This window comes from Pelophylax lessonae (assembly GCF_965119305.1).
Source record: "Pelophylax lessonae genome assembly, chromosome: 11".
In the NCBI taxonomy this organism is placed as follows: Eukaryota; Metazoa; Chordata; class Amphibia; order Anura; family Ranidae; genus Pelophylax; species Pelophylax lessonae.
In genome coordinates this window covers 136,161,663-136,179,218 of record NC_138778.1, presented here as the reverse complement: position 1 = coordinate 136,179,218, position 17,556 = coordinate 136,161,663, and the positions used below count along the sequence as shown (strand labels likewise).

Sequence of the window (17,556 nt, the reverse complement as noted above, 5' to 3'; positions counted from 1 at the left end):
ACTTAAGCCTAGTAAACTGTATTTACTAGGCTTCAGTTTGTGAATGAACAGGAAGCAGCTCAGCACAGAGCACTTCCCATTTGTTCACTATCCAGTGCAGCTGAGGCTGTAAAGAAAGGGGCTGGGGAATCTCTGTCCTCAGCCCCCTTCTCTGTCGCAAAAGTGAGACATCAGGGGTCTGTTTAGACCCCTGATATTTGACCAAAGCCCATTAGTGGGTCTCCTAAAAGAATTGTAAATAAAAAATACTGTAAAAAATAATAAAAATTAAAAGCACACCATCCACTACCCCACTGACACTGAAGACGTTTTAATACATTTTAAAATGTTTGTTTGAGTGTGCATCTGACTATATATATATATATATATATATATAAATATATAAATATATATATATACAGTCAGGTCCATAAATATTGGGACATTGACACAATTCTAATCTTTTTGGCTCTATACACCACCACAATGGTTTTGAAATAAAACACACAAGATGTGCTTTAACTGCAGACTTTCAACTTTAATTTGAGGGTATTTACATCCAAATCAGGTGAAAGATGTAGGAATTACAACAGTTTGTATATGTGAATCCCACTTTTTAAGGGACCAAAAGTAATGGGACAGATTAACAATCATAGTTCAAACTTTCACTTTTTAATACTTGGTTGCAAATCCTTTGCAGTCAATTACAGCCTGAGGTCTGGAACGCATAGACATCACCAGACGCTGGGTTTCATCCCTGGTGATGCTCTGCCAGGCCTCTACTGCAACTGTCTTCAGTTCCTGCTTGTTCTTGGGGCATTTTCCCTTCAGTTTTTTCTTCAGCAAGTGAAATGCATGCTCAATCAGATTCAGGTCAGGTGATTGACTTGGCCATTGAATAACATTCCACTTATTTCCCTTAAAAAACTCTTAGGTTGCTTTCGCAGTATGCTTCGGGTCATTGTCCATCTGCACTGTGAAGCGCCGTCCAATGAGTTCTGAAGCATTTGGCTGAATATGAGCAGATAATATTGCCCGAAACACTTCAGAATTCATCCTGCTGCTTTTGTCAGCAGTCACATCATCAATAAATACAAGAGAACCAGTTCCATTGGCAGCCATACATGCCCACGCCATGACACTACCACCACCATGCTTCACTGATGAGGTGGTATGCTTTGGATTATGAGCATTTCCTTTCCTTCTCCATACTCTACTCTTCCCATCACTCTGGTACAAGTTGATCTCAGTCTCATCTGTCCATAGGATGTTGTTCCAGAACTGTGAAGGCTTTTTTAGATGTTTGGCAAACTCTAATCTGGCCTTCCTGTTTTTGAGGCTCACCAATGGTTTACATCTTGTGGTGAACCCTCTGTATTCACTCTGCTGAAGTCTTCTGTTGATTGTTGACTTTGACACACATACACCTACCTCCTGGAGAGTGCTCTTGGTTTGGCCAACTGTTGTGAAGGGTGTTTTCTTCACCAGGGAAAGAATTCTTCGGTCATCCACCACAGTTGTTTTCCGTGGTCTTCCAGGTCTTTTGGTGTTGCTGAGCTCCCCAGTGCGTTCTTTCTTTTTAAGGATGTTCCAAACAGTTGATTTGGCCACACCTAATGTTTTTTCTATCTCTCTGATGGGTTTGTTTTGTTTTTTCAGCCTAATGATGCCTTGCTTCACTGATAGTGACAGCTCTTTGGATCTCATATTGAGAGTTGACAGCAACAGATTTCAAATGCAAATAGCACACTTGAAATGAACTCTGGACCTTTTATCTGCTCCTTGTAAATGGGATAATGAGGGAATAACACACACCTGGCCATGGAACAGCTGAGCAGCCAATTGTCCCATTACTTTTGGTCCCTTGAAAAGTGTGAGACACATATACAAACTGTTGTAATTCCTACACCTTTCACCTGATTTGGATGTAAATACCCTCAAATTAAAGCTGAAAGCCTGTAGTTAAAGCACATCGTGTTTGTTTCATTTCAAATCCATTGTGGCGGTGAATAGGGCCAAAAAGATTAGAATTGTGTCGATGTCCCAATATTTATGGACCTGACTGTGTGTGTGTGTGTGTGTGTGTATATATATATATATATATATATATATATATGTGTGTATGTATATATATATATATATATATATATGTATATATATATATATATGTATATATATATATATATATATATATATATATATATATATATATATATGTGTGTGTGTGTATATATATATATATATATATATATATATATATATATATATATATATATATATATACACACATACACGTGTGTTTGAGCTTTGGGGTTCCCACCCTAATGCAATAGTCTACACACACCTATGCAATGAGGGCAGAAAGGGGGCGGAGCCGAACTATGGCTCAGTGTCTGAATGGACACATTGAGCTTCGGCTCAGCTCGGGTGCCCCCATAGAAAGCTGCTTGCTGTGGGGGGCACTCGATGCGAGGGAAGAGCCAGGAGCACTGGCGAGGGACCTGAGAAGAGGAGGATCCAGGCTGTTCTGTGCAAAGCCAACTGTACAGGGAAGGGAAGTATAACATGTTTGTGATACTATAGCAAGACTTTAGTATCATTTTAAATCTGATTGATTGCTATTATTAGGCTCCATGCACACTGGGCTTAAAAAAGCGACAGTTCCCTTGGCAGAAAAAAAAGCGCTCATATAGAGTTTAGAAGAGTTTTAGAAGAGTTTTTTTCTGCCTGAAAGCTTCAATCAGAAACGCAAACCAGAACGTTTTTTTTTCCTGCCTTTAAATGTTGAGCTTAAAATATGCCTGTAATCATCCTAATGTGCATGGAGACATAGGAGAACATTGAGCTGCTGCTACAGACAAAATACAAAACTCCTATGGTAGCAGCGATTTTTAGGCCCATGTGCATGGAGCCTTACAGCATTTTGTGTTTTCGTGATTCTTTTTTCCTCAATAAAAAAGCAAGCCAGGCTTAAAGCTGAACTCATAGTATGCCTGCCCATTTTACAAAGTGGCTGAATTCTTGGAGTTCAGCTTTAAAAACATTTATTCCACATGTACATGTGAGTTTTTGTTTGTAATATTATCAAAAGTTTTATGATGTATTTCTTTATTATCAGGAGTCATGTATTGTTTGTTCGTTGTATCACCCCCAATCCAAAAAAGGTAATTATTGTCTGATTTATATGATTTATATGATTTATATGATTCTTCCTCATTTTTCTTTTATATCAGCTTTACTTCACTGTTATTAAAGGGATAGCAGAGTCAATAGAAACAGTGCTATAGATGTTATGCCAACATATTAAAATACATAAATTTCTTCCAGTGCTTTTAAAAAAAACAATAGCAGTTGATTCATTTGCAAATGTACATTAATAATGTCTTGAGCAACCAAGCAAATATGAAAGTCGACCTAACACTGGATATATTTTATCATGTTAAAGAAGAACTCCAGCTTTTCCTCCCCAAAACAACAAATGCATTGTGCATGTAAATGAATCACAACCCCAGTGTCAGTTTATGTGTAACTTACTGCCTTTACCTGTATACAGCAGGTTTCTGTGTCTGCGATGTCACTCCTCCTTCTGCCAGTGTTCTATCAGAAAACCCTACCCCATCAGAAATCCATGCCCTCATCATTTCAAGAAAGAGAAAAATTGCCCAGATGGGACTTTAATTGAAGTGGATGCATGAGTCACTGATACATAAAATTAGATTTTAATGAGTAAAAAACATGTAAACAAAGACATCCATTGACCAACAGATGGAGTACAAAATATGGCATGGCAAGATTTCAACAGCAATATTGATATAATATATCATATATCATGGAGTGAGCAGGATACACACAAAATTGTCTTAAATATAATGTACAACATAGTATAAAACTCGACACGTTTCGTGGGTCTGTAGCCCACTCATCAGGAGTATGTACAGGTAAATCTGTCAAAGGAATAAAAGACTTGTATGTAATGTCAAAAACCAATAGATGTTGGGGATAAATTGGCAAGTATGGGTTTTCAACAATTGCATGACCCAAGTGGGGAAACCATACTTACATGAAGCCATATTTCACTGGTGAAAGCAACATTGCCATATGGTGGGGGCGCTTATTGTCTGACCCTCGTCATTTCCGGTTCAGATCAGCTGTGGATTCGTTGTGCATCAGCTGTAGCCACGTCACACATCGTAGTGCGCATGCGCGCAATAGGTAGGGAAATTTGATAATATCGCAATGGTCTGGCACACGTCCTAGGGCGCATGCGCGACAACGGGTCGGGCAGCGGGCAGGAAGATCTCTTATAACAAATATCCATCCGATCTCCATGCCTCACACTGCACCAGCCCAACAATGGGACAATCCGATCTCCATGCCCCACACTGCACCAACCCGACAATGGGACAATCCAATCTCCATGCCCCACACTGCACCGACCCCACAATGGGACATAGCCATCATTGTCGGGTCGGTGCAGTGTGGGGCATGGAGATCGGATGGATATTTGTTATAAGAGATCTCCCTGCCTGCTGCCCGACCCGCATGCGCACTAGGACGTGTGACGCGGCTACAGCTGATGCATGACAAATCCACAGCTGATCTAAACCGGAAATGACGAGGGTATGGATTTCTGATGGGGGTAGGGTTTTCTGATAAAACACCGGGATTTCTAAATTCTTTTACTTCCTGTTTCCTTCCTTTACCAGTCCTGATACTACATGTCCCATCATCCTTTGAGCCTCTGTAGTTTCAGGTTTGGCTATGGGACTCACTTGTACTAGCTGTGGGAGTTGATGTGGACGGGTCTAAGGGTTACTGTGGGTGTTTCTGAGCCTTCAGGTGGGTGGCAAAGGGGGGGGGGTGGAATTGTGTCATCCCCGCCCACACTCCATTCCTCTCTGCGGTGAATAGGGAATAAGCAGGAAGTGGAACTTTAATCAGAAAATTAAAGTGATTCTAAAGGCAATTTTTTTTATTTTTTAGAAAATAACAAACATGTCATACTTGCCTGCTCTGTGTAATGCTAAGAGTGCACTCACGCAACCTGCACAGAAAGCGCATAGCTATGTCTACCAAACACTCGTTGTTCTCAAGGTGCCATTTAGGCTGGGTTTCCTTCTGAATGCATGGCAACCCGCACAGAAAACACGCACTTCACTGTGTGTTTCCAAAATGCGTGGCAATGCATGCCACGTGTTTCCGAACGCATGATAAGTTCACAAAAAACGCATGCTTCGCCATGTGTTTTAAAAACACGTGGCAATGCACATCACGTTTCCGTTACCATTCGTTCACATCTGCGCATTTCCAAATTCACGGCAATCCACAAGAAAATGCACTGGGCACTTGGGTTGCCATGCATTCGGAAATGTGCAGATGAATGGTAAAACAACACAAGAAAATGCACACCATCCCCTGCTTTCCAGAAACGTTTGGCAGCACGTATTGTGCTTCTGTTACCATTCCCTTGCATCAGTGCATTTCTGAATGCACATCAACCCGCAAGTAAATATATGCTTTTCCATTCGTTTAGAAAACACACGGCAATGCGTAGTGTGCTTTCATTACCATACATTCACATCTGCCCATTTCCAAATGCACAGCAAGTCGCAAGAAAATGCATGCTTTGCCATGTGTTTTGAAAATGCGTAGCAATGTGTGTCACGCTTGTGTTACCATATAGGCTGCATTTCATTTGCGCATTTCCAAACCTCCACAAAAAACGTGTGCTTTGCTGTGCATTTCAAAAACCTGTGGCAACGCGTGTTATGCTTGGGTTACCATTTGTTCACATTTGCATGTTTCCGAACGCAGGGCATTCTGTAAGAAAAAGCAGGTGTTTTCTGTGCATGTTCTGGTGCTACTTTGGGGCATTTGTCGCATGTAGGGTGGCCCATTTAAGTGTATGTTTAAGCCACAAGTGGGAGCATACGTTTCTACTACGCTAAGGTGTGAATGGAATGTGCTTGGAAGGAAGTCACGTGATTTTCATGTGGTGCTAGAGTGACCCAGAGCTGTCTATTTAATCCCTCCCAGAATCAGCACAGCTAGCTTTCCCAGCAGGCTGTGTATGTGTGTCTATGAAGGGCTTTTCTTCTAGAACCGTGATGGCGAACCTTGATTAGCATTCAGTCCCGCCCAGTCACACCTACTGGAAGAGTCCAAACTGTCCAAGTCCCGCCTCACAGATCACAGCATTATTCTAGAAGAGTGATGGCGAACCTTGGCACCCCAGATATTTTGGAACTACATTTCTCATGATGCTCATACACTTTGCAGTGTAGTTGAGCATCTTGGGAAATGTAGTTCCAAAACATCAGGGGTGCCAAGGTTCGCCATCACTGTTCTAGAATAATGCTGTGATCTGTGAGGCAGGACTTGGACAGTTTGGACTCTTCCAGTAAGTGTGACTGGGCGGGACTGAATGCTAATTATGATGTATTCAATCCCACCCACATTCAGAGCTATGAAGGAAGTTACATCATTTGCAGAGTCTGAAAGACTACAAAGGGGTGTGTTTTGAATTGGTCACTGCAGGAAGTGGCTGTGGAAGGGACACAGTCTATAGCAGATTATACAGAGTGTCACATGGTATGAAACCACAACTAAACCTAGTAAGTCAGGGTACCTGCATGCAACAGAGCAGCATGGTACAGGTATGATCTATGCTAGGATTGATCACTCCATTCAATTCTAGTGAAAAGATTGTTGCAGTTTAGCTTTAAAACATAATTCCAATTCAAAATAAATACAATAAAAATAAATTAGTAAGAGGTTTTAAAAATAAAAAAAATGCAGCTTTCACTGCATTACTACAAATCTTCCCTGGTGCCATCTGCTCCACTGATGGCCACTGGTCCTCTTCCAGGTTGATAGACAATGTCATTCAACCAAACCCACCTCCTAAGTGCTCAGACTGATTTACACATGCCATGAAGGGCAGGGGCATCACCACATGGCCTGGATTCACTGAACAATATAATATGCTTCCTGCAATATCAAAAGCTGCTCACCACCAACACCAAAAACAAAAAAAGGAAGGATGCCAGGACAACGAGTAACCCAGTGGCGGCTGGTGAAGTTTTAAGATGGGGGGGCGCAAGACCCCGCCCTTCTATTTTGACCCCTCCCATTTATCAGAAGCCCCACCCCTTATAGACTCCACCCATTTTGTCCCCTATATTTTGCTTGCGTGAACAAATTCTCCCAATATATCACATATTAAGGGGTCTCTCAGTACTAGTATATCCCATAATAGGGAGCAGGGGCCCTATTATGGCATATACTGTGAGAGACACCCTATTATGGGATACACTGACTGAGAGTGGCACAAACCCCACAGTACAGACCCCGCCAGCACTAATCCCACAGTACAGGCCTCCTAGCACAAACCCCACAGTACAGGCCCCCTAGCACAAACCCCACAGTACAGGCCCCCTAGCACTAATCCCACAGTACAGGCCCCCTAGCACAAACCCCACAGTACAGGCCCCCTAGCACAAACCCCACAGTACAGACCCCCTAGCACTAATGCCACAGTACAGGCCCCCTAGCACAAACCCCACAGTACAGGCCCCCTAGCACTAATCCCACAGTACAGGCCCCCTAGCACTAATCCCACAGTACAGGCCCCCTAGCACTAATCCCACAGTACAGGCCCCCTAGCACTAATCCCACAGTACAGCCCCCCTAGCACTAACCCCACAGTACATGCCCCCTTTCAATGTAGTGACCAGCGTACATGCCCCCTTTCAATGTAGTGACCAGTGTGCATGCCCCCTTTCAATGTAGTGACCAGTGTGCATGCCCCCTTTCAATGTAGTGACCAGCGTACATGCCCCTTTCAATGTAGTGACCAGCATACATGTCCCTTTCAATGCAGTGACCAGCGTACATGCCCCCTTTCAATGTAGTGACCAGCGTACAGGCCCCTTTCAATGTAGTGACCAGCGTACATGTCCCTTTCAATGTAGTGACCAGCATACATGTCCCTTTCAATGTAGTGACCAGTGTACATGCCCCCTTTCAATGTAGTGACCAGCATACATGTCCCTTTCAATGCAGTGACCAGCATACATGTCCCTTTCAATGTAGTGACCAGCGTACATGCCCCTTTCAATGTAGTGACCAGCTTACATGCCCCTTTCAATGTAGTGACCAGCGTACATGCCCCCTTTCAATGTAGTGACCAGCATACATGCCCCTTTCAATGTAGTGACCAGCATACATGCCCCTTTCAATGTAGTGACCAGCTTACATGTCCCTTTCAATGTGGTGACCAGCATACATGTCCCTTTCAATGTAGTGACCAGCGTACATGTCCCTTTCAATGTAGTGACCAGCGTACATGCCCCTTTCAATGTAGTGACCAGCGTACATGCCCCCTTTCAATGTAGTGACCAGCGTACATGCCCCCTTTCAATGTAGTGACCAGCGTACAGGCCCCTTTCAATGTAGTGACCAGCGTACATGCCCCTTTCAATGTAGTGACCAGCGTACATGTCCCTTTCAATGTAGTGACCAGCGTACATGTCCCTTTCAATGTAGTGACCAGTATACATGTCCTGCCTGTACCTACCTGTTCTGGCCTGGGTCTATCCATCCATCATGGATGAATGGACCCAAGCCAGGCCAGAACAGGTAGGTACAGGCAGGTCACCGTGCAAGATTTATCAAGTTACCCAGGCCGGGCCCAGACCAGAGTGTGCAGATATCATTATCATCATGGATTGATGGATGGATGGATGGATGGACCCAGGCCAGGCCAGAACAGGTAGGTACAGGCAGGTCACGGTGCAAGAATAATATCCCAAGCCAGGCCCAGACCAGAGTGTGCAGATATAATTATATATATCATCATGGATGGATGGATCATCCATCCATCCATGATGATATATATAATGATATCTGCACACTCTGGTCTGGGCCCGGCCTGGGTAACTTGATAAATCTTGCACCGTGACCTGCCTGTACCTACCTGTTCTGGCCTGGGTCCGTCCATCTATCCATCCATGATGATGATATCTGCAGCAGATATCATTATCATCATGGATGGCATGGCAGGCAATGGATGGCAATGGCATGGATGGCAGGCAATGGATGGCAATGGCATGGATGGCAGGCAATGGATGGCAATGGCATTGCATGGATGGCAGGCAATGGATGGCAATGGCATGGCATGGATGGCAATGGCATGGCATGGATGGCAGGCAATGGATGGCAATGGCATGGCATGGATGGCAGGCAATGGATGGCAATGGCATGGCATGGATGGCAGGCAATGGATGGCAATGACATGGATGGCATGGCATGGATGGCAGGCAATGGCATGGCATGGATGGCAGGCAATGGCATGGCATGGATGGCAATGGCATGGATGGCAATGGCATGGATGGCAATGGCATGGATGGATGGCAAAGGCATGGATGGATGGATGGCAATGGCATGGATGGCAATGGCATGGATGGATGGCAATGGCATGGATGGCAATGGCATGGATGGATGGCAATGGCATGGATGGCAATGGCATGGATGGCAATGGCATGGATGGATGGCATGGATGGATGGCATGGATGGATGGCTGGCAATGGCATGGATGGCAATGGCATGGATGGCAATGGCATGGATGGATGGCTGGCAATGGCATGGATGGCAATGGCATGGATGGCAATGGCATGGATGGCAATGGCATGGATGGATGGCAATGGCATGGATGGCAATGGCATGGATGGCAATGGCATGGATGGCTGGCAATGGCATGGATGGATGGCATGGATGGCTGGCAATGGCATGGATGGCAATGGCATGGATGGATGGCTGGCAATGGCATGGATGGCAATGGCATGGATGGCTGGCAATGGCATGGATGGCAATGGCATGGATGGATGGCAATGGCATGGATGGATGGCAATGGCATGGATGGCAATGGCATGGATGGCAATGGCATGGATGGATGGCTGGCAATGGCATGGATGGCAATGGCATGGATGGCAATGGCATGGATGGCAATGGCAAGGCATGCATTTTTTTGTGAGTGGACAGAGGCCTGAGGAGGAGGAGGACGACTGAGGACTTACCGGGCTGCTGCTGCACAGGGCTGGACTCTTCTCTCTCTTCCGACCTGAGGCCTGGATCTGAATGCTGTCTGCCGTCCGTCCACTTAGAAGGCCCGCCGCCCGATCCGACTCCTGGTCTCCTCCTGGTCCTGCACTGGTCCTCCTGGTCAGGCGCCGACTCAGCGTCGGCGAGTGCTCTGAGCGGATGGGACTCGGGAGTCTTCTATCTTCTCTCAGCCGCGGCCCGGGAAGGAATGGAACCCGGAAGGCGGAAGCGGTGTCGGTGATCGTGACGCCGGGGCAGTGCACCGCCCCACGCGTCACGTGACCAGATGATGTCCTTCTGTGATTGGTCCAGGCTGGAGTCTGGACCAATCACAGCCAGGTGGGGGTGGCCAAGCGCTCTTTTCTGCGCCCAGGTTATGCCCCAGAAGGCAGCCAATCGGCGCCTCTTCTGGGTCGTAAACCCCACCCCCCCTTTAGCCACCACATAAGCCGGTCAGGCCGGCGAACCCAATTTTTTTTTTTCCTAACTTTATTGTTTTTTTTTTGTCTTTTTTTTTCCTTTTTTTTTTAGGGGGGCGGCGCCCTGGCGCCCCCTATGCACGGGCCGCCACTGGAGTAACCAACCAGAAATCAACTGGATTATAGACATTTTAATAAACAGTATGAGAGGGGAGTTTAAAACTGGAGTTCTGCTTTAAGTGCATGAATGCTAAAAAAAAAAAATGTGTAAGTGTATCACTTTTAGATATTTATTACGCTTTATGGATCTTAGTACTTCATCTGCCTTTCTCCTTGGGAAATCAAATCCATCTTTGTTTAAGTATTACAAAGGGTTAGCATCTACAGTATTTCTTAACTGTCATGCTGACACAGGGCCGGCCCTACCATGGGTCCCGCTGGGTCCATTGGACCCGGTCGGAGCTTTGAGAAGGGTGGCAAATTGACGCCCAAGATTTTTTTCCAGTAGTTTTGTGTGTCATCAGTTTGCGACACATTTCGGGTGGCATTTCCCCATCTTATACTGCTGCCGGTAGTGCAAACTGATTAGTATGAGGAGGCGGAGTGTCTCCTCCGGGGAATGCCCCTCGCATGATTGCAGTGTGCGCAATGGCTTCAGACATCAACGCTCTCCATCTCACACAGGACAGGCTGAAACTTCTAGGGCAATGATGGCGAACCTTGGCACCCCAGGTGTTTTGGAACTACTTTTCCCATGATGGTCATGCACTCTGCAGTGTAGTTGGGCATCATGGGAAATGTAGTTCCCAAACATCTGGGGTGCCAAGGTTCGCCATCACTGTTCTAGGGGGTAGCTGCGGCAGACACAGGAGTGATAGGAGGACTAAGGACAGTCAGTGAGTGTTTGGTGGACCGGTCTGGTGGTGAGTTATGGAAGAAGATAACAGTATATATATTTTATAAATTTTATATTTATATGAAATAATGAATGTGGGGGCCTTTTGGTGGGTGTGATTTATTTTTGAGGGGTTGGGGGGGGCAGCATTTCATTCTTGGGCCCAGGCAGCACAATGGCTTGGGCCAGCCCTGAATGTAAATCTGAAAGATGTAAGTCTTGTAAATTCTTGTGTCTGAGCAATAAATATAGAACACATATCAGCCCACAGCTGCAGTTCCTCACTTTTGCTAAAACAAGTCAACATTACAGTCTGATCAATAGGGGAGAGGAAACTGAGAACATGCTTCCTTCTGCCTGCAGCAGACCGATGGCATCATCTCTGCCTAGGCAAAGTCAAGTTACTACAGCTCAAGCACAGTTCTTTATTATTAAAAGGTATAGCTTTTTTTAAATATGCATGTACATTTGAAAAGTCATTGAACACTCCACTTTAACATGTGCATGTTATGTTAGGCTCCAACCTTTGGGTAAAAATCAAGCTCCTAACTTGATGATGAAACTATGAAAACACTCCATTCAGATCCGTGTTGTGGGAGCAGTGCGGTGTGTGGCTATCCAAATGTTCCATTTAGCCTTTGGATACATTACATTGTCCCCAACACCTGTCTCCAGCGGTAGAGCTTAGTAACACCTGGAAAAATCCTGCCCAGACCACAGGGGAACTGGATGCCCTTCTGTATCCAGCAGCTGTGTGAATCACTTGGGTAGGACCTTCATAGTTCAGCCCAGTAATCAGTGGTGGACATATTCACCAAAGAGTCTCTGTGCAAGAACAGTCTTCAAATACCATTTAATTACTACCCAACTACAAACACCTGTTTGTTGTAAAAGAAAGCTAGATTAATGAAAGAAGAGTAGCCGTTGTGAAGACCTAGACTCAAGCTTCATGAGAAATTGGAGAAGTACTCTGCATGTGTCATTCAGGCAGAGAATGAGGAAGGTGCTCATCACTACCTTACAACTCTTGGATATTTCCAACATGGAAGGTGCATTGATCATCAATAAGAATGCCTGCTGCTTCTCACCTTCCCTAAAAGTAAGAAATGTCCTCGTTTGAAAGAGGAAGGGAGTCCCTGCACTCACCCAATCCACATCTAGCATAATTGGGGCCCTAAGCCCCTGAGGGCTTTTTTGCAGCTGTACAGTCTACAGAAATGGTATGGCTTCCCTGTCCTTTGATTGGTTACCATGAGCACTGGAAAATTGTGTAGGTCATGGCTAGAGCAAAGTCGATTTTTTTTTTCGATAGCATTCTGGTGCACCGTGCCAGCACAAAAAGGTGCCAGGGTATGAGCCCAATGCCATCACACCCATGTTGATGTGAGTTTCTCTGATTCCTGTTTTTTATTCAACTTAGCCAAAATGAATTTCTCTTTCAATTGATTAGTATGATAATATAAGTCTTTCAATCCTTCTGTCACTGGTTTTTACAACTTCCTAATATATTAAATATTCTGTCACATTAGCACACATAAGCAAAAGCAACAACAGTGTACATAACATTTGACAATAAAAAGCATCAGGTATTATAATATAAAACCACCTCCAAAATTTTGATTTTAAAACAAACTAGTATTTGTTAATAAAATAATTAGTAGCACTCACATCAAAACACATAATTATAGAAAAAGAAATATGACTTATGAAATATATTTAATTCAATGCTGATACCACAGATACCACAAAATAAATGTACCAATGATCTTCCAATGGGTTGGGACTTTAAAAGAAGAATTGTATCACCATTTTTGAAACAAATTGCATAATCTATATTATATCAATAACGATAAAATGATCAGTTAAAACAGAATTTTTGTGGCTGTTTTTCTTTATATATGTAGCACTGCCCCCTAGAGGACTGCTGGAAATAACACTTTCTGGATTCCCCTGGGTTACTCGTAGCAACAGCTTGCAGAAACGTATCACTTTTAAGTACTTGGCTTGGTCAATGATCAGTTCAGGGGATGTTGTTTTGTAGTTTTATTTGGAACTGGGATAGGAGAAGGGATTAATGGGATACTCCAACTAGTAACTATTCAAAGTATTGAGGACATCTGACTTGAGGATGCGGCAAGGTCGCTGCTTCACTCTGCCACTAGAATGAAGGTAGTTTAAGTGTTCCTGCTTTTAATTATCTTCAGGGTTCTAACTTGGCACCCCCTTTCTCTCTCACTGTGTAGCTGACACCGTCCACTGACTCCTACACTCTGAAGTGGTCCCCTTCCTGGGCAGACCCCGGGCAAGTTCCTTTGTACTCATGGACACTTTTTCCAGAGTCACCGATGCCCCCAACTCCACCAGTCAGCTTCTCCTGGAACTCTGGGTTAAGCCACACTCTCTGGTTCACCAGGCCGACCGCCTGTGACCACCATCCACTACTACAGAAGAGGAGACAGCCGTCACCCTCCTTCCGGGACCTGGCTTCTCGCCTAAAGACCCTGAGCACATATGTCCTTGGCTTTATATATATCCTGCCCCATAATGCACCGAGACAGCAGTCTGTGCCAATCCCTGCGGCAGTAACAAAGCCTGTGTGTCACTGGCTGGGTTTCCTCCACTGTCCAATGGGCCTCCCCATTGGACGCAGTGGGGATACACCCTCAGCACAAACTAATAACAAGCTGGACACATGGAACAGGCCTAATTAAACAAATCATGCTCCCTGAGAAGCAGGGAGCAAATAAATTTAGCCTGCTGTTAAGCAGACAGAGCCAAACCTACTCTGCCTACCTAGCATCTATCTAGGAGGGTGCTACATATACAAATGAACTGCACAATCATTGTACCATATTCATTATGACATTTGTTACTGTTACATCGACTTAATATGCAGAGTTGTCATAGAGATACCCGACACGTTTCACAGTCAAAAGATCTCTTTCTTCAGGGGTAAAGCCCCGTACACACGCACCAATTGTCGGCCGAACGATCGGCCGTCTTTTGTCCAGTGTTGTTTTGTTGGTTGAAATGTGCTCTAGACTGCACACGAATTCTGTAGGCCAACAACAACCAACTGCAGAAGTGATGTCATGTGATGATTAACTTTCCGTGTTTTTTCTTCTCTGAGCATGCCCAGTCTTGCTCATCTGATTTTTGTCTGCCGAAATCTGTACTGACTGACGAACAATCGGCCGTTCTGGTGACGGCCAACAAAAATTTTATAGCCTGCACACCAGATTTTGTTCGAAAGTCGCAGTCGGTTGTCGGAAGCATCATACTAACAAGTCGACAATCGGCCGATCGGACATTGGCCGAACATTTACGGCCGACAGTCGGTGCGTGTGTACGGGCCTTAACTCTGCAAAATGTGCAACACAATTTATAAAATGAAATGACAAAATAAAGTTTTCAAAGCACTTTTGCATGATACTTATTAGTCGATTAAAGTATATCAAAAGTCAAAACTTATATTTTTTAGATTGGATACAATAGGGAAAATGATAAAAATCCCTGTTGTTTTTTTTTTTTTTTTTTTCAGTTTTTATTTTGAAAGCATAGTGATAGTTGATCTATTCAAAATATTTTTCAAGACAGTTATCACCTAAACAAGTTTCCTACTTTTATGAATGTCTATTGAGGAGCACCTTATACAATAACTTTATCTAACTTTTTGAAACATTTAATGGTAAGAACGACAAATACGACAATGCGTTTAGGGCAAAAAAGCCTCCCCTTTTTTTCAAGGTTTCCTATTTAGTAGATTTCCCCTTTATTCCTATTCCTGGGACAACTTACAATGTTGAACGTTGGACACAGGGGTGAACATAGACTGCAAAAAAAAAACCTTATAGAGATTCTAATTTCCACCAACGCTATCCAAAACTCAGAAAAAAATAGTAATTTTTCAATTTCATTTTAATACATGTGTTCCAATGGAAAAGGCAGCACCACTGGGAAGCAAACGCTGAATCTAAAGTGTAACCTTTTGCTCCTCGCAGTTGCAGAATGACAGCTAGGTTTGTAGTGTTCTAATCTGTAGAAAAGAATGCTATTTATAGTCATGCTTTTATTATCACTGCACCCTGGAACTGATATAGCATTATTTTATTTTAATAAATTATATTATATCTTCATATTTAATATCGGTGCATTGTGTGGTGTGTTCTGGTGATTAATTATTTATCACATTCACGTCATGTTGTTTCAGCTTCCAGGTATATTTGATGTGGAGTTTGTAAGCTCCCAGCTGAGGAACTCCGGCATGCTAGAAGCTGTACAGTTAATGAAAGATGGCTATCCGATCCGTATCCCAATGAAAGAATTTGTGAACAGGTAAGAACCGATCACTGGTATAGTTAGGGTCTTATTATTTTATTTGCCAGGTATTTTGACCTTTGGACTCATGCTAATGACATCATGTTGTCTGAGATCGGCAATTTATCTTTCAGATATGGTCATCTGGTGGAGAAAGACAACTCTTTTCCTGATGACAGAGAATGCTGCGCTGCTGTGCTCAACAAAACATTTGGCGATTCGTCATCGTTATATCAGATTGGCATCTCTAAGGTAATGGAAAATGATGTCATTTTGGTTTCAGAAGGGCCTGTAATTCTTTTGAATAAAGAATAGCAGACATTGCACACAGTAAAACAGTAGAACCTTCTGTGCAACCATACTGGCAGCTTGTCTATCCCTAGCAGAAACATGGGGGCCTGGAGAACTATGTTGTCTTAGCTCTTAATATTAAGTGTAACTCTGAAAAACTAATGTATATATCAAAACATAACCCATGTTATTACTAATCACTCATTGGTGTCACTGCTACTACGGCCGGCCATACACTGTTCGAATTTGGTCCGGTTCAGCAGGAACTGGCCAAGATTCGAAACGTAAATGCTGCCCATTTGAGTTTCGAATTTAGGCAGGTTCCTGCTGAACCGGACGAGATTCAAGCCGTGTATGGCCAGCCTGGCTGGCCGGCCACCTAATGTACCAAGTTGATTGATGGAGGAACTTGAGTAAACCAGCCTGCCAGATTCTCTTGCAATTATCAGTAGCTGCTATAGCCGCTAGTGATAATTACTATCTTCTCCGGAGGGGACGTCTTCCCCTGCCCACCCATCTACCAGGAGAAGACAATGGCCTGGCAGAGGAGATTTCCACATCAACACTGTCTGTGTTGATGGGGGAATTGAGAGAATTTCTTTCCTGCAACCCAGGGTTGCAGGAAAGAAATTCGCTCCATGTATGTCGGGCCTAACTGCAACATTTGATTTAATTCAATTATTGATGACAGGGTCATTACAAATCACAGGCCAACATAGCAAAATCCGGATGAACTCACACCATCCCTACCTATAGGTAACTCTTGTTTAATGACATTTTTTTTCCGTGGCACCTGGCATTTTGGTAAATTTGTTTACCACAGGTGGCCAGTAGTCAATATTATCTATCTATATATATATATATATATATATATATATATATATATATATATATATATATATATACAGTATCTCACAAAAGTGAGTACACCTCTCACATTTTGTAAATATTTTATTCTATCTTTTCATGTGACAACACTGAAGAAATGACACTTTGCTACAATGTAAAGTAGTGAGTGTACAGCTTGTATAACAGTGTAAATTTACTGTCCCCTCAAAATAACTCAACACACAGCCATTAATGTCTAAACCTCTGGCAACAAAAGTGTAAATGTCCAAATTGGGCCCAATTAGCCATTTTCCCTCCCTGGTGTCATGTGATTTATTAATGTTACAAGGTCTCAGGTGTGAATGGGGAGCAGGTTTCAAATTTGGCGTTATCGCTCTCACTCTCTCATACTGGTCACTGGAAGTTCAACATGGCATCTCATGTCAAAGAACTCTCTGGGGATCTGAAAAAAAAAATGTTATTGCTCTACATAAAGATGTACAAGAAAGCCCGCAATCAGTTTGCTGAAGACAAGCAGACTAAGGACATTTACAATTTTTGTTGCCACCAGCAGTTTAGACATTAATGTTGTTATGGAGGAGTAGCAGAGGACTCTAGTGGCAGCCTGTGAAGCTCTGGTGAACTCCATGCCCAAGAGGGTTAAGACAGTGCTGGAAAATAATGGTGGCCACACATAATATTGACACTTTGGGCCCAATTTGGACA

General features: G+C 43.6%; 1 protein-coding gene across 1 annotated transcript in view; it reads left to right on the top strand.

Moving 5' to 3' along the window:
* The window catches only part of LOC309567430 (unconventional myosin-XVB-like), a gene marked incomplete at both ends in the record, with an annotated part of 200,390 nt that overhangs the window by 178,581 nt on the left and 4,253 nt on the right, over nt 1–17,556 (top strand). Inside the window, 2 exons of the mRNA XM_082272829.1 lie at nt 15,612–15,729; nt 15,846–15,963. Of these exons, the coding sequence (XP_082128955.1) occupies nt 15,612–15,729; nt 15,846–15,963 (236 nt within the window). The remainder of the gene's footprint in view (nt 1–15,611; nt 15,730–15,845; nt 15,964–17,556) is intronic.